Here is a 17,580-nt window from a genome sequence, read left to right as displayed (position 1 = left end):
ACCGGTAGCGGCTGGCTGATCCTCGCACAGAATGCCTGCAAACAATGAACAAAGTAGCTCAGGGGACATGTACTGTCTGCACAACCTTTTCTGTGCGGTGCTTAACACCGGCACCGTGGGCACCTGCTCGCATCCGATGACAAGGGGCCACCTGAAGCATCCCTTCCCTCTGGAAACAGCTTCTGGGTTGGAACCCACCAGCACCTCAGCTGAGATTGGTCTGCACTCACGGTGTCTACAAGGCTTTTGTAGAAAAAAAACAAGAGGACACATGAATGTGGTTGAAGCAGAGGCCAGGAGTGAAGTCATCTTAGGTAGGCAGATATTTCTGTTGGCATATAGACCTGGATCATATCGAGCAGGGGAAGGATTTCGTGGCTGCTGCATGTGATGTGCCGAGTGATTTAATGCACTAGAGGAACACCACCTTCCAAAAACTCAGAAAAAAACAACACGAGAAAGAATCTGAAGAAAAGTTTATAGAAGAGCTCCTCTTACCAAGGTTGCAGGGCTACTGCAAGGCACATTTTACCCATGTTGAATGACAGTTGAGTTCATGGACACATACAACGCTCACATTTCATGGCAAAAAGACCGCATAATGATGGTACGTTGTGAAACATATATTCCAGACTTCAGTTAAACACTAAAGTGATTATTTTAAGTGTATCATGTACATAATAACAGCGGAACAGGCAGATGCATCCAATTACTGTAATTTACAAGGCAGTAATTCAAGCCCCAAATATATTTCTCCTTATTGGAGGAAGGCGGTACAGATTACGAGCAAAACGAGGAATTGACAGGGAGCCAGGAAGCTGCTGCCATTCGGAAAATAACAGCCAGCACCTGCTGCAAGTTGGAGGGGCTTTAACTTTGCTAATTCCTTTCACTCCGCTTTAACAGCGAACGGCTCGGTTGGATTGGATGCTCTCGGGCCAGGAAGCAACCGAGAGCCGCGCCGTGGCTGTGGCCGTGCCGCAGCGATGCGGGTACCCTGCAAAACAGATAAGCGCAGATGTTTGCTGGGTAGCGGGCAGAATAAAGTCCACTCGGGCTTCCTCTCTCACCGTTTAGCGAGCTGCTTCGTGCTAATTACCGCTTTTCAACCAGCTCGCGGTTCAGTTTCATGTTGCCATGATTAATAATTAATCAAATGCATTTGAAAATTAATTTGGCAATTCTATGTCTGATTGGCATGCTAATCTCTTCTGTGCAGCGGGGATGTTACGGGAATAGTCTCAGATATTCTGAGCCGCTAACCGAGGTGAATACATAAGGGTATTTATTATCTCATCTGGTAAAAAATAAAGCAGCAAGTGGAAATGAATGCATTCTTCAAGGTCTCTCTGCCTTTCAGGAAAGGTGTGACTGCATTTTGCCTTGCCTGTATTAGGAATATAACATCGATATTATCATGTCCCATCAAAACAAATGGACAGGAAAAGGCAAATTTGAAAAACACCCCCACAATTGATTTATTTCTCTTTAGCTGGTAGCAACTGCAGTAGATTTGATGCATTAATTATGGTACTAAAAAGAAAAATCACAAGGAGAACAACTTTTGCCCTTTCCAGCTGTCCATGCCACTTCTCTCCAAAAATAACACTCATCTGGTAAAAGGGAAGAGGAGGGAGTACGCGGCTTCCACAGGACGTGTGGTCCCCACTAGTTTCTAATTAGTAGTCCCTTTTTATAGGCAAACAGCCCCACAGCAGCCACAGAGGTGAAACACACGGTGGAGCTAAGCAGGCACAGCAGTCCCGGCACGGACGGCAGGTTCCTCTCCCAGAAGCTGGTGGTGAACGGTCGGGCTGGGACATCCTGCGGGAGAGAGGAGATGGTACCACAGCAGGGTCTCCCTCACCGCGGGAGCAGGGACGTGGCAAACGTCCCCTGCTAGGCTGGGCAGATCACAGGTTTTTCCCAAGGACCAGGTCGCGGGGCGGGGAAGGAGGGTCAGGGCTGTCAAATGCATATTTTCTGTCATCCATGGGACAGCAAAGCTGGAGTGACTTGTGACTGGAAGGAGGTTATATTTGGCTTAAAACCATGGCCTAGGACTGAGCAGAACTAGGCTGATTTCCCGCATTTTGCAGTCCCCCGGGCTCTGAGATCCTTGTCCCTGGGTCTTGGCCATCCACCCCTCAGACAGGGGTAACAACAGTCCTTGGATGAGTCAAAAAAAGGATGATGCATGTGAGGTAACTGAAACCTCGATGAAGCAGGGACCGCAGCCTGAGGGGTGCACACCTGACTGGGTGACAACGAGAAAGTCTGGCTTACCTTTGACTCTGGCTCTGGCATCCAAATTTCATTCTCTGAGATCCTCCCCATACTATGCAATATCTAGAAGAAAAAAGATATTTGTACCACGCGAGAAGAAATGAAAACCCACACTACTTTCAGTTTTGGAAAAGCAGAGCAAATCAGAGCAAAGTGACGTTGATAAAAGGCATAACTATGACTAGCTGAAAGTGCTTTGAACCAGAAATTGTATAGTGGTTTCTCTGTTTATATCAGCAAAGAGAGAAGAAGGAAGCAGTTTTGGTTGTTTGTGTAACTATATGATAGCTGGTCATCAAACCATTGTGGGCCTAATCAGTGTTTTAAGGATAAAAGGACAGTTTCACAGAGTCATTTGTAAAAAGCAGGACTTCACTCAGAAATCCACACGAACTACAGCTTCTCCAGATGTTTACTTAAAATTTTTTCCTGAGTACAAGTAAAAATGCTTTTTCACATGACTGTTTGAGAAATAGCAAGGTGAGGTTACTGCCACACACTTGGGACTCAAAGCCTGTTAGAAGTGATGCTGCTTGGATCACCAACTAGAAAGAGGAGAGATACAACTCTGGGGCTTTCCAAGTACACAATTATGAAGTTCTCTCTTGGCTATTCAGGCAGTACAAAGCTGTTAGAGGATTTTTCTTGAGAATAAACTGATGTTAATAATCATGGACGTTCTCAGTGGCAAATTAATGTCTCCAGAAGAGACAGCGAACCGTCTCTGTAACTACTGCTCACGGTCATGGAGAAAAGAGAAATTAGGTGACTTGAAACAGCAAGTGATGAGGATTATAAGGTGAATATGACTTTCTATCAAATGGAAGCAAAGGGCTGATTTTCCCTTAAATAACAGCTCCATGGCTCTGTCATACAGCAGTTGTAACTCTAACGTACGCCCTTTAATGTTTTTTTTCCCCTCCCTCCAGACTGTTGTAAAGGGATCTCACTGTGACTGGGAACCCAGCCCAATGCGTGTCATTCTGAGGAGATTTAGACATTATCAGAGCCGCCCATTGTGAATTCATAAAGCTGAGCTAATGGTACTCTCTCATAAAAGGAGAAGCAGAAGGGATAGATGAAAAATGAGAACAATGCTCAGATTTCCAGATTGCTACACAGGAAATGGCTGTGAGCATTTGTAATGACTTAAATTACTTTTAAAACATACAGTGATTAATTTGTTAGAAATTGAGGTAGTATATCTAAGGGCAGCATCAGGTTGGAGGGTTTTTTCCTCTAGACATGAGGCATCTAGACATGAGCTTCGTTTTAAGTCTCCAGTGCAGCAACACACTGTGTAATGTTCTGATTTGGGTAAGATTCTTGGCTTCATGTTATTCAATAACAAACTTAGTAAAGTTAAAAAAAAAAAAAAGGCTTTGGTTCACATCCTTTTCTGGGATTCTTTCCCATCAATTCTAGGAGGCTCTGCACAACTACAGAGTGTGATGCACAAAATCAGAGCCTCCAAGCTGTACTTAATCCTTTTTAACCTTCCACTAGAGATGCTGAAAGCAAACCAAAAGTCTGTACCTCTCTGGCTGCTCTCTCTCCTGCCTGTACGGCCCCCTCCATGTATCCACTCCATTGGGTAGCTGTCTCTGTGCCAGCAAAGTAGATTCTGTCAACAGGCTGGCGAATGATCCTTCAAAACAAATGGAGAATGTCAGATGACAAGTAGCAGCAAGGTGATGATCCTTCTAAAAGCAATTTATGGGCTTTGATGGAGTGCTCAACTTCAGTTCTTCAGAATTCCTGCAGACCTGGGCTGGAGAGCATGGTGCACTAAGCTGTCTCTGCATGACCACCTACTTGCTTCTGTACACAAAACTCGAGATCTGGGAAAGAAAAAAATCTAAGGCATAAATCAGTGTGCCCAGTTTCTCTGCAAAGTAATAGGAGCCTTATTTTAGCGCTGGGATAAGGGATAATCCTAACAGCCTCCAGAAATGCGTGGCAGCTGACAGATTTATGTCTTCTGCATGGCAGCTTTGTTGTTATCCTGCCGTTACAATGGGACGTGAATGATGTTTTTGCAGTGATGGGTCACTAATACCAGCTTCTGTTTGGAGGCTGGACTTGCCTGGCTGCAGGTCCTGCCAAAAGAGGACAGCAGCTGAAGGCCTCAGCATTCAGAGAGTTGTATTCGCCCCGTAAGGTCATATAAGCCAGCCCTTCAGCCGTGCCAAGCTGCACAAACATCCCAGTCAACCCAGCCATAGGTAATAAGCTCCCTTTCCCATAGAGAGATTTGCTTCCTCTAAGGGCTCCCATCTAACCCCAATTAGGTTTTCCCTGTCTGCCTGACACGAGCTTCCCCAGGTCAGAGGCCTCACCCATCACTACCAAGTGTTCAGATAAATTACAACTGCAGAGGCTGGGCACGGGATGGCTTCTTCCCACTCGCATCTTGGCACAGAGGCAGGGTGTAACTCCGTGATGGACACGCTAAGGAGCTCACGCTGCAATGTGCCACACGGTTTGTCTGGTCTTTGGCTACGGATACAAGATTTGTCTGGTTGTTCCTATTATGTGCTGAACCGTGCCTTCCACACGCTTTTCAGTGATATACCAAGTATTAATCAGTATTATCTAATACTTGCCTTTAGGAATGTAGCAATTCTGCGTGGGGAGGGTATGGGAGGCTTTGCTGAGTGGGAGGAGCGAATGAGGTTTCATGTAAGGGTTTTGTGTCTTCCCCTTGTGATGTGACTCAATGGGCTTCACCAGAACCCGGCGCTCCTCCTAAGCAGTCAGTGGAGACTCTTCATCTGTTCAAGATATGCGCCCTCAAGGTCTTAGAAAGCCTTAAAGGGATCTACTGCAAATACTGCGTAGCAACGAATACTGTAAGTAACCTCGTGGGGAAAGGTTTCCTGGCTCTAGCAGGTCCCTTTGTGACTATGCATTTATTTTGTTGAAAGTCACAAAAGAAACTCTGCTCTTACTAAAGTCAATAGCAAGATCCTTGTTAGCTGGGGAGCAAGGGAACAGAAAGAGGGTTGGAGTTCCCCCAGTATGCTACATATGCCGTAAGTTTGTTGCATAAGGTATATCACTGTACACGAGCTAAGAAATGTAAATTAGAAAGTAAAGCATTCTCTGTTTTACCTTCCGTAAGAATACATTATGCCTGGTGGGAAGTAGGCTGTGTAACAACCCCCTGAATATTGCTCCATGCTCCAGTTCTTTTCTTCATAATGCACAGGCTGCAAGAATTAGCAAATATTAGAGAGTGAAACAGTGGCAGAGAAACTGGAAATAAAAAACCGATTTCCTTTGAAGAAGGGGAAAAACAGGCTAAGGATATGTGTCAAAGGAATGCCGTGTCACCTGGCTAATGTCATTCATCCGCACAAAACACATCTTTGCATTTTTACAGAAGCACTAGCCTCCCATGGGGAAATGACAGGACAAATAAAAGCATACACTGCCTTCTCTTTTCTTGTAAAGAGTGAGACTGGCAGCTCTTTTCTTCCTGTACTAGATGCTGCTGTCCTTCCCTTGAGAGTACAGATTGTATGGCACAACATGCAATTTTAGGTAGCAGGAATTTTGGCTTCCTCCTCCAGATGTACAACATCTGTACAACAGAGGTGAAAACAGGCACTAATTTCTTACATGTAAAGCCTCTTCCATCCCCATTGCCTTGGCATATGCCTCACAGATCTTCTTCTTCCTAGATGAAAATAAAATCAGAGTCAGAAAAAAAAAAACGGTGGAAAAAATCCTCTTGGTTATTGCTCTTAAAAAAAATAATCACATTTATTGGAATACATTGGAAAGAAAGTGGGTTTGGCTTTGTTTTTGCGTCTGATTTCAAGTTCTTATCCTAACATACATATTTCAAATGCTGATGCCTAAATGTGACATCCAAAGTGGACCCAGGGAATGGGAAATGTAGGTTGATTTTGGCAATGATCCCTAAAAAAATAAATCTTTGTACAGTTATTTTAGGATGCAGAACCAATTCATTCTCACATTCACTGGTGTAAGACCAGAAGAGAAGCAATATAAATCAATGAAATCCCTACAGATTTACTATAGCTAAGAACAAAATATCAGCTGGAGAATACTACTCACGTTCCTAAGTAGAACTCCTCGCATGTGTACCAAAAATCGCATTTAGAAAGTACCGTTTGTTCATTTCACAGACTAATGAAGGAACCATACTGTTGTAAACACGGAGGTTTAAAAATTTTATCACTCAGTCTGAACGTGAAGGACACCCAAAACTACGTATGTCAGCTCCCTATATCCCTGGGGTGGAGCATCATTCAGTGAGGATGCAGTCAGGAAACGTCTTTGGAAAAAATCTTCTCAGTTCACACAGAGATACAGAGCTGATAAGTCATAACATGGAAGAGTGGGCAGGACTTGGAAACTGAGAAATATCCATAACTGGATGGATATTACTATTAGTGTCTTGGCTTGTTTGTGCCAAAAGCTCAATTTTTGCCCCAGTTTCTAGTACTGGTAGTTGCACTGAGCACGTGTATACGTGCAGATGCACACGTGTTTTCACACACATTTCTGTGGGGAAGCATCCCAGAGAACTGACTGACTTCTGAAACATTTACAGTTTCTGAACTCTTACCTCTCTTCCTTACTGAGATGGGCCAGTTTAACAGCCTTTCTGGTAAGGATGAAACTAAAAAGAAAAATATGGCATATAAATATCATGCAGTGTCAGCACCCCGGCTGATTCGCAAGCTCTTGCTTGAAATTACTCTAAAAAAAAGACAAGCAAAGCACTTTACCGGTACGTAATGGGCTTGACATTTTATCATCATACCTCATCACTTAATAATTACAAGTCACACGGGTGAGAAGGCCTGTGCAGGGCACCCTGTGGAGTTAATTGAAAGGGAGAGCAGGCATTCCCAGGGGCAGGCGCAGAGGACTGCCTGGCAGCTACCAGATGAGAAAGTTGCAGATTGCAAGTGTGTTTTCAAAGCTGCCAGCACAGGCCTCACTTCGCTCTGTGGGAATGAACTCCCCATCCCCACTGACAAGGGAAAGCAAAGTAATACCCAAAGTGGGCAGAGAGACAACAGTGTCCAGCAAATTAGCCTGCACTGCCAACCCTTTTATACCTAAGTCTTATCCAAAAGGACTGAGACCCTAAGTTTTCTTGAGCCTTTGAAGTCTCGAAGACAGCTGGCCGTACCACTGCCTGTGTCATTAGGTGGTAATAAGCGACGGGAGCCTGCTGCCCCGACAAGCACCACACAGTGTCACGGACCAGTCCTGTAAGAACTTGCATTAATATTTATTTAGCTTGAAGGAAACAGATTTGGTGATTAGGTCATCTGACCTTAGTGGAGATACCTGGGGGATGAAGTATGTTCCTGTGCTGTTTTAGAAAGTTGCATAAATCCACCAGGAGAAAGCAGGAAACTGTTTGCCATATGGGGTTTGGAGGCAGCTTATTGCTCTCAGGTCACGGAAGTTTTTAAGCCTTGGACATGCCCATAAACATGTGTAGCTCAGTAGAAGTGGCAAGCTTTCCTTGCCAGATACTTAAGGAGTAGTTGCTTGACATTTATATTGGCCTTTTTTTGTCAGTCTCACCTCAGATTACAGTGGAAACATTTGTAGATATTGTTTTTTCATATTGGCTTAACCCATTTTAAAAGCCAGTCAATGCTTTTACATATTTTCCCATCTGTTTGTCCAACTATAACTTTTTTACTTGGCAGTTTCTTCAGAATCCTGATTTCTTCACTGCACAGCTGCTGCCCTGCTCAACCACCAGCTGATGCTTGTTGTCCCGCCTCAGATCAATGGGAAGAGGAGGCAAACGAGGATTTCTTGGACAACTGGATTTTCATTTTGGCCCAGGAGCTAAATGCAAGGCCCAACATAAGCCGAACACGGGTTCACAAAGCTAGGTAAGAAAGGGATTTATTTCTAAATCTACTCCACAGCAAAAAAACATTAACTGAATGCTTAAAATAAACTACAGCTGAATTCAGCAACTCCTTCCCAGCCATCTCCTTTGTATCAGGCTATTTGTAGCAGAAGCTTCTCCTAAAAGCTTATACGAACTAGAGAAGCACAAGAGACTTGTCAGAAGTGCTCTCCTCCATCTACGAGGACTGTGGGAGTGGGCACCCCTGATGTAACCTGGCCATTTCCCCTCTCCCTCCTTCTCCTACTCCTTCATACAAAAAGAAATACACATCTGTAAGTATGGGCTAGAAGCTCCTAACCCCATAATGGCAGGGAAAGATCCATCAGGTTTCGTGTCATCTATGGTTATTCCAATTGGAGACTCTTCATCCTCAATGACGAGGGAACCACAATAACCTAAGAGGGGAAAAGAAACCGAAATGTTTGTCAGAGAAACTTGTTGATGGTCATTGTTTCTGATAGTAACGAGCAAGGGAAATTATCCATAAAAGGAATTGTACAATAATACCTACTTGTCTGAAGTGTTTTTGTAACTCACTCTCTTTGCTTCCCTATGACTCTAGGAAATTTTGTACACAGACTTATAAAAGTCACATTTAAATTCCATTATTACTTAGCAAGGAATTTCTGTGGATTGTTGCAAGTCCCTTTGCCTTTCTATATTGGGGGGCAATAAACATTAAAAATAATCTAGCAAGAGCTATGATGATTCATTCTATGAATAACTTTGGCCAAAACAACAACAGCAGCAAGAAAACCCAGTGGAATTACATCTGGTCACTGATTTTGCTGACGATAAGGCTGTCAGAAATGGTGTCCCATAATCGTAATGCAGCAGAAACATGGGCCATCTAATCTAGTATCACATCAGTACATGTTTCAGACGAACACACAAAACCCCCCATATAGACAAGGATGTATAAATCTGCCTACATTTCTTTCTAATCCCAGTTTTTGCCCTGAAACGTGAAAATTATATTCTTATGGTGAAAAAATAGTCTCACCCAGTGCAACTCTCAGTATCATTACATAGGAGGTGGAAACTAATCTGGTCCTACAAGTAGCTCTGGAAACAGTATCAATTAAAGCTGCAGAACACATGATGTTGCAGTAATGGAAAAAATATCCTGATTTAAACAAAAAGCTAACCTACTTTTTCCAGTTTTTCCAGTTTTTCAAGTCTGTAGAACAGAATTAAGAACAGGGAAAAGTCTTGCTTACACCTTAAGCTCTCCTTGTCATCTCCTGTAAGTTCTCTTTGGCTACCCTTACTCTGCCCCTGGCAGGGAGAAGCATGGACTTACTGCGGCAGGGTCACCGCTTCCGTGCATTGCGGGTTTCAGCAACGCTTCCTGCGGAAACCTTGCTTGTTCTTTCAGTCGTTCCTCCTCACTAGCAACAGTGAGATTCGGGATCATATTCGGGTCTGAACTCATTGCGGGAAAAGGTGAGCACTCAGGCTTGGAGGAAGAGCTCTCCTTTCTTTCTAAGGAGCTTCACCTTTCTCTTATCTGTGTGTTTGGTTTGGGGGTTTTGCACATGTAACCCTGCCTCGGATTTATTCCCTGAGAGACAGCAGAGCTTCAAAACTAGTGTAGCATGGGGCTCCCCAGCCCTTCGCTTTCCCCACATACCCTTCCTCTCCCAGAAGGCTTCCCTGTAGTACATCATGCATTTTATGACACACCCCATAGGCAAACGATGAATTAACTGGTTTCTCTTTGTCGGCAGTTCTGGTTTGTAATGAATCTTCGTTGTCAGGATGGGAGGGATAGCACTGATCACATACTTGCCCTGAAACGTAAAACACAGTCAGTACAGACAAGGCACTGCCTGCCTCTCGTTGAGCTCAGCCCACAGGACACCTTTCGAAGATGCTCTTATCAGTTGTTAACAACTTTCCCACACCTGACTTTGCTGCTTAGCTGTCCCACACCGATATTTCTAGGTGACCCAAATAATTCTGCCATTTCAGATTAAAAAGCTGGGAAAAAAAATGTTGTTTTGTGGTTAGATGATTCTTGACAGCTTTCCAGACACTACAGGACTAGAGACGAAACTTGTCTGGAGACAGGTGGGGAATGGGACAAGATAGATAGATCTCACGGCACAGGTAAGAGTGCCTTTCACCACCCCCAGGAAAAGGTGAAACACATTTGTCGAAATTATAAGCTGTCAAAAAAAAACCCCAAAAAACTTTTGTGCATGTTCACAGAATACTAATTCAGAAAAAGCGACACTGATGGTGTTTTCAGCTTTCCTGAACGCGCTCCATCCCTCTTGCAGGTCCTGTGTCTGACTGGAGCAATGGACGCTCTGCTTTGGGACTCAGGGTGACACTATATCACAACAGACGCTGCTGCTCTCAGGCGCTCTGACGCTGGTGGGGCCACTGAGTGCATGAAGCCTGTCTCCTCTGACTTGGCTGCTGCTCAGCCAGCACAGAGGGAGAAGCATGGGCTTTAACTCCAGGGTTTAGACACGCCTGGAGGAGGGAGGGAGTCCCTCCTCCAGAACATCCTTAGACCGGCTTCTCTGCCAAACAGCCCTTTCCCTTTCTCCTCCAAACACTGCTGCTGGCGAGACTGGTGAGACCATCACTGGGTCTGCCACTCGCAAACACTGTGCAAACCCCCGTGGCAGGCTGGGCCCTGTGTGCAGAAGGGAGCTGCCGCCCCGTGGGTGCCACTGTGGGTAATCACATACTGACGGAGCATTTCACGTCTTACTAAAGGCGTTTGAAATGTCTTTTTTTTTTTTTTCTTCTCCAAACCACAAACTTGGATATGAACAGGAACGTTATTCTTCCTTTCTTTGAAATAGTCTCAATGCAGAACTAAAATGGCTCTGCAGAGGGATCTGGACAGGCTGGACCAATGGGCTGAGACCAATGGAATGAGGTTCAACAAGGCCAAGTGCCGGGTCCTGCACTTGGGTCACAACAACCCCATGCAGCACTACAGGATTGGGGCAGAGTGGCACGAAAGCAGCCCATCAGAAAAGGACCTGGGGGTGTTGGTTGACAGCCGGCTGAATATGAGCCAGCAGTGTGCCCAGGTGGCCAAGAAGGCCAACAGCATCCTAGCCTGTATCAGGAATAGTGTGGTGAGCCGGACTAGGGAAGTGATCATCCCCCTGTACTCGGCACTGGTGAGGCCCCACCTCGAGTACTGCGTTCAGTTTTGGGCCCCTCGCTACAAGAGGGACATTGAGGTGTTGGAGCGTGTCCAGAGAAGGGCTACAAAGCTGGTGAGGGGTCTGGAGGACAAACCTTATGAAGAACGACTGAGGGAGCTGGGGTTGTTTAGCCTGGAGAAGAGGAGGCTGAGGGGAGACCTTATCACCCTCTACAACTACCTGAAAGGAGGTTGTAGAGAGATGGGGGCTGACCTCTTCTCCCTGGTGACAAGTGATAGGACGAGAGGAAACGGGTTCAAGTTACGTCAGGGGAGGTTTAGATTGGATATTAGGAGACATTTTTTCACTGAAAGGGTTATTAAACATTGGAATAGGCTGCCCAGGGAGGTGGTGGATTCACCATCCCTGGAGGTGTTTAAAAAAAGGGTAGATGGGGCACTTAGGGACACGGTTTAGAAGTGGCTTTTGTCAGGGTAGGTTAAAGGTTGGACTTGATCTTAAAGGTCCCTTCCAACCTCAGCCATTCTATGATTCTATGTAAAAATATATAATCACAGAAAAAGGCAGAAAAGGCACAGTAATGACAGAAACCAACTAGCAGAACACCAAGAAGAGACCCAGTCATAAATAAATCTGCAAAGCAGGTTTCACAGAGTGTCAGTGTAGTCTGGGAAATAGACGAACACAAATGGATACTTCCTGATTACATCTGGCTAAGAGCTACAGCAGATGTATTCCTCCACTAAATGCATACTCTACTTTTATTCTGATCAAATTACCTCATATATCTCATGGTTTAGAGTCTCCACAATGACATTATCACCTGTCTGATCAATACGGACCACAGGTCTCTCCAGTTTAACTCTGCCTTTGAGGCGTTCCATTATTTTCTCTGATATCTGACCAGAACCCCCTTTAAACTTCCTCTCCTAAAAAACAAACAGAAAAGAAACACAAACAAAAGATTACCAGCATTAATCACAATGACATTGAATATGACATGCTCATAATAAAGAAACTCCAGGCCAAATCTGCAAGTCTTAAGGGTGCATAAAGAGGCCCAGACTTTCAGAAGAGCAAAGGCATAAACCTGAGCCTCAATGGAGATTGCTGCCTAAACCACTTTTGCAATGGCTTCCTCAATTTAGCTGGCTTAAAGACTCTTGAAGCTTAGAGAACAAACACATATAATGCAGGTATTCTAGCTAGGCTAAGCATATCACTTCATTAAAAAGAGGTTTTGAGTATTTTACCCATCACCGTACTACAAAAACTGTGATGTGTGACACAGGCAGCAACTCGCATCTGTACAGCGAAAGGCTGCACCAGAAGCAAGACAGATCTCTAACTGGGTTTGGCCTCGACTGCAGCAGGCAATGAGCTTTATCTGTCCCTGGGAAGACACAAAGACATTGCTGTCTGGAAAAAAGCACAGTCTGTGACATATATTTCCTTGTGATGTCTGTGCAGAGGCTCAGGGGAAGCATTAACCCTCTTTTATCTACCAGCCACCAGCGTTATATCAAGCAGCTCACTTTTACATATAAGATGCTGGTACTGGCAGGGAGGAAAGGATTCACAAAGCCTTGTGCTGCAAGACTGAAATGGCTGTCTGAAGAAGTTTTATAAGACTCATCGTGGCCGCTACGTCAGAAACGCTTAGCGTTTTTGCGCAACTGATACTGATTGGGGTGAGGGGAGAGGGAAGGATGGTAGAAACCAAGACAGCTTGCCCTATCCAAGCACAAAGAAAAAGAAGTGCTCTTCCCAGTCTAGCTTTCCCCTCTCCACGTGTCTTGTTTAGCTACGAGTGTCTTGGGATTAATTTTACTTTTAATTCTAGCTGCGATGTCTAGCAGCTGCTGATGTGGGACAGCAAATGCAGCTGAGGGGCTCCTGAGGTGGAAGGCTCTTAGGTCTTGCTCCTACCTCAGAGCAGCATTAGCTCTACTTACATCTTTCTTGACACATCGTTGTCTAGTCTTACCCCAACAGACATCTCTCCAGGCAACTTCTTGTAATGTCTCCCTTCCCGGCACACTTGGAAGGGTGTGGTGCTATTTCCACTTTTGCTGTTGGTAGCTTAAGTCTGAAATACTGTGTGTGCTTTCTGAGGCCGCGTTAACTGAGATAAGAGGCTAGTAAAGGGTGCTGACATACCACATCCAGATTACTTTGACAGCTCCCTCTCCCCATTTCTGAAGCTTCATCCAGAATGATCACATGAAAACCATGATGTTCTGCAGGCAACCAGGCATCTGCCATGGCCAAGGCGAGAAACAGTCTGAAGTAGCTCATAAAACATGCTGCCACGTGAGCTCTCCCAGGAAGGAAGGGCCTTTTACTATCTACTTCCAACTCTTGCCATAAGAGGCTTCAATGCCAAAAAAACACATTTCACCCTGAAGTACCCTTGCTTTGAACTCCTGAAAACATTCAGATGTGCTAAGTAACCCATAAAAACAAATTGGCAAAAAAGCAACAAAACAAAAGGACTGTGCTGAAGTGAATGCAGGAAAAAACAATTGACTAAATTGCCCCCATTTATCCCAAAGCCTAGCTAATAAAAGTCCCCATTGTACAAAGTTAGCCGAGAGGGCTGTTCCATCCCGTGAGAACACAGTTGTCTCCCATGCCACATGAACTTGGTGTTTCAACCTCTTTTCATTAATTGCAGGGCCTTTGATGGGTACGACACTCCACTTGCTCTTTCTGGTTTCAAGAGAGGAGGAAGAATATGAGATGTTTTGTACCTGGCCCCCATTGGTGATAGAGAAAATCCTGGCTGTGCCCCCACACTGCCTCACGTACCACAGGAACCAGAGAGCGGAGACCTCATGAGGCTCAGATGTGACGTTGACATTCACAAAGAAGGTGGCAAATTCTTTAGCAGCTCTGCATGAGACACAGGAGCAGAAACAGGCACTGAGTAAATGCGACTCCCTGACTGCTGTCAGGATTGTCTTTTTTATTCTCAATAAGGGCTGCCTTCCCAATGTCAGAAAAGCCAAGATGATTTATATCCATCTCATTTTTTAGCCTGTAGCAAGACTGTTTCAATGGGTTTCTATCCGCACGTCCCTCCCTCCAACAGCATTTACCCATTCAGTTTGAAATCCCACTGATTTCACCTTAGTTATTGCTTTAAATGGTTTCCCAGCTTCTATTCCTTTCGTCACAGCTAATATTTTTCTCAACAGGAGAATGCATTTGGTAACCAGTTAGTGAAACTCTTCTGCATTTCTCCTCCATGGGGATTTCATCGGGCACATCATTTCCAAGGTCTGATGGGTCCCGCGGGACTCAACTAGCCATGCGGCCGAGACATTCCCCATCGCCCATGTAACACTGCTGCACAGACCTTTTGTGAAACCAAGAATCAGACACAGCAAATAACCCAGAGGAGCCAAATTGGCAATCGTTGCCATAAATATCAGGAAAGGGTCAGCTGTCTACTACAATAAGTCCTCTGAACATAAACAGAGTTACAGCAGCAGGAAACGAGGACCTGGCTATTCACATTTCTTTTATTTGTGGCTACAGATTGCTAAGAGAATTGAGATCATTTTGCGAAGAAGGTGAAAGGTCTTTGACTTGGGTGAACTTTCATAAAACAACATGAATTTATAATCATCTGCTAAAGGAAGGAACTTTGCAAGTTATCTGGGCTAAAATATGTAACACATAAACTTTCATAACCTCATTTCCCTGAGTATGAAGTCCAGCCACCTCTATTTCATTAGCCAGGATATGAAAACATCCTGCAAGCAAGAACCCTCTGCCACAATTCTGAACGCACCAAGACGCTAAACAGTTGTAGTAGGTTCAGACCTGAGAAATGTGAAGAGAGTCTCCAGAATCATTAGATGCTGATCTATGACACATGACAAACAAATCTTCTTTTATAATCTTGACCCAAGTCACATAGAAAATGCTGCGGAAGAGCTTTTCTGTTTAGGGCACTACAGTTTTTAACTATGTGTAGAAAAATCGGGCTCGCCTTGAAGATCTGAAAGGGCTTTTTACTGAGTTTTTCAATGTATTTCAGCCGAGCAGATCCATTAAAACTGGAATGCCACAAAGCCATCGGCAGTAGAAGCAGTCTTGCAGAGAAGCATGTTACAGGAGAGATCACTATAAACCCAGTTCTGCTTATACTCCACCAGCTCCCTGACTAAGAGGAACAGTAAAAACTGGAAGAGGAAGAGACAGTGCACTTGCAGCAGAAAGAGTAGTTCAAAATAACTGAGTTTGCAGGCAAATGGCTCATGAAACTAATTGTAAAGAAAACTACAATGCCACAGAGAGCAAGAGAAAGTCCAAATGGCCGTACCTCGTATCACATGGAGCTGGAACAAAGTTTAAGCCAGCAAAATAAATTTCAAATGGAAAGTTGTGGTCAGGAAGCTGCAGGCACAGTGCTAAACCACAGTCAAAATGAAAGGGCAAGCAGAGCGCAGCCGCACAAATAAAAGATGGTGAATACAAGGGAGGAGAGCGTTAGAGAATAGCACAGGGGCTGGCACAGCAAGCGGGGACACAAGTGCTCATATGAGCACACTTCTCTTTGCCTCATAAAGAGAATTAATTGAAAAAGGAAAGGCAGAGAAGAGTATTTCCAGTTGTCGTCACCTCACGTTGAGCATCGTTCCTTTTTTTCATTCATACAGTGTGGTCCCTCATCGACATATAAAACACAATGGCCATTTTCTAGGCGATACATCACCTTGGGCCCTCTTCCTACGCACTAAGGTTGATGCTCTGTTGGGCCTGCTACTCACAAACAAGGAAGACCTGTCAGATGATGCAAAGGTAAAGGGCAGCCTTTGGCTGCAGTGGCCACGACACTGTGGAGTTTAAAATCCCGACAGGAGTAAGAAAACCAGCAGAATTGCAACCCTGGATTTTGGAAAAGCAGATTTTATCCTCCTCAAGGATCTGCTTGGCAGCGTCTCATGAGAAACTACCCTGCTGGGCAAAGAGGCCCAGGAGAGCTGGCTGGCTTTCAAGGGCAGCTTCCCCGGAGCAGAGGGAGGGTGCACTGCAATGGGCAGAGCTGAGCAAACACAGCACCCGGCTTGCTGGGACGAACACGGACCTCTCGAGCGGGCACAAACCAGCCAGGGAGGTGAAAGGCAACAAGAAAGTCTGCCTCCGCTGCCTTGTTTCTCTCCAAGGGTTTTGGAGGCCCAGCAGGCACTACTGCTGAAACAAGGAGCAGCATTTGAACTTTCTCCAGAGTTTCCAGAGTCGACAGCTGCTCACTTCCCCCTTCCTCGGGTCTCACGCTGCCCCATCCATCAAGTGACCACTGGAAAGCAGCTGCCCTCTGTCATGGCGTGCTGCCCTCCGATGTGCCAGCTGCACTTGCCTGCTCCGTGGTACATGCGACACAGCTCACTCCGTAAAAGCAGACACGTATGATAACTGCACAGAAGAGGACATCACTTCACAGCTCCTAGCCTGCCATGGGGCTGGGGAAGCCCCCTCACCCCCTTCTGCCTCCATTTCTGTGCCTGTGCCTGCAACTGACCTTTATTCATGCCTGCCAAGCGGAGCTTTATTTGCATGTTGCTTTTCCTAAAGACAAAGGTACATGTTCTCCAACTGAGTGAAGTGAAAGCGTGGTGGGAAGAGCGCACGTTGTCACTCCTGTGTGCATGGGCCTGCTGAAGCTTACCCAAGGTTTCCCCAGCACCTTTAATCCCACCTGCCAGCCAGCCCAAGCTCTGCGTACTGCCTTATCCTCCACAGGCCCTCATCCATCGCCTGACAACAGCCCATCACAAAGACCAGCCTCATTTCAAACACCTCCTGTGTTCTCACCGCCTGTACCCCAGCTGTCCTCAGCTGTACCCCAGAATTTGCCAGGAAGCCACTATCATTCTGTGGCTGGATTTCAAAATGAATAGAGTGTCACGTACTTGGTCCAGCAAATCTTATTTATCAGCTCTTTCATGGTCATTTTGTCCCATTCTTCAGCATGCGGAGCGTCCCATGGTGCTTCAAGAGGAATCTGGAGACAGAGGGAAAATATTCAAGAAATTATTCAGTACTATGTCATTGCCTGGTCATAGCTAGTTAGTAGCACAGAGTTGATTGATATGTTGGCCAGGAGTTGCTCTTGTCCCCTGCAAATAGCTTTAAATTTGGAATAAATTCACTAAACGGAATACTTTTCACTCACACCTTTGGGCATGAATTGTACCATGACCACCAAATCTGTCTTTGTCTGAC

The 17,580-nt window shown here is 45.2% G+C and overlaps 1 protein-coding gene across 1 annotated transcript in view; it reads right to left on the bottom strand.

Annotated features, from left to right (window-relative positions):
- Window positions 1-463: 463 nt before the first annotated feature.
- Window positions 464-17,580, bottom strand: part of LOC134519803 (amine oxidase [flavin-containing] A-like) — a 40,903-nt gene continuing 23,786 nt past the window's right edge. Inside the window, exons 5-15 of the mRNA XM_063344448.1 lie at window positions 17,268-17,359; window positions 14,097-14,238; window positions 12,123-12,272; window positions 9,840-9,999; window positions 8,505-8,601; window positions 6,887-6,940; window positions 5,911-5,968; window positions 5,401-5,498; window positions 3,823-3,934; window positions 2,287-2,349; window positions 464-1,824 (exon numbers count right to left, since the gene is read on the bottom strand). Of these exons, the coding sequence (XP_063200518.1) occupies window positions 1,669-1,824; window positions 2,287-2,349; window positions 3,823-3,934; window positions 5,401-5,498; window positions 5,911-5,968; window positions 6,887-6,940; window positions 8,505-8,601; window positions 9,840-9,999; window positions 12,123-12,272; window positions 14,097-14,238; window positions 17,268-17,359 (1,182 nt within the window). The 3' untranslated portion in view covers window positions 464-1,668. The remainder of the gene's footprint in view (window positions 1,825-2,286; window positions 2,350-3,822; window positions 3,935-5,400; window positions 5,499-5,910; window positions 5,969-6,886; window positions 6,941-8,504; window positions 8,602-9,839; window positions 10,000-12,122; window positions 12,273-14,096; window positions 14,239-17,267; window positions 17,360-17,580) is intronic.

This window comes from Chroicocephalus ridibundus, chromosome 1, assembly GCF_963924245.1.
Source record: "Chroicocephalus ridibundus chromosome 1, bChrRid1.1, whole genome shotgun sequence".
In the NCBI taxonomy this organism is placed as follows: Eukaryota; Metazoa; Chordata; class Aves; order Charadriiformes; family Laridae; genus Chroicocephalus; species Chroicocephalus ridibundus.
This window is presented reverse-complemented; position numbering and strand designations above follow the sequence as displayed.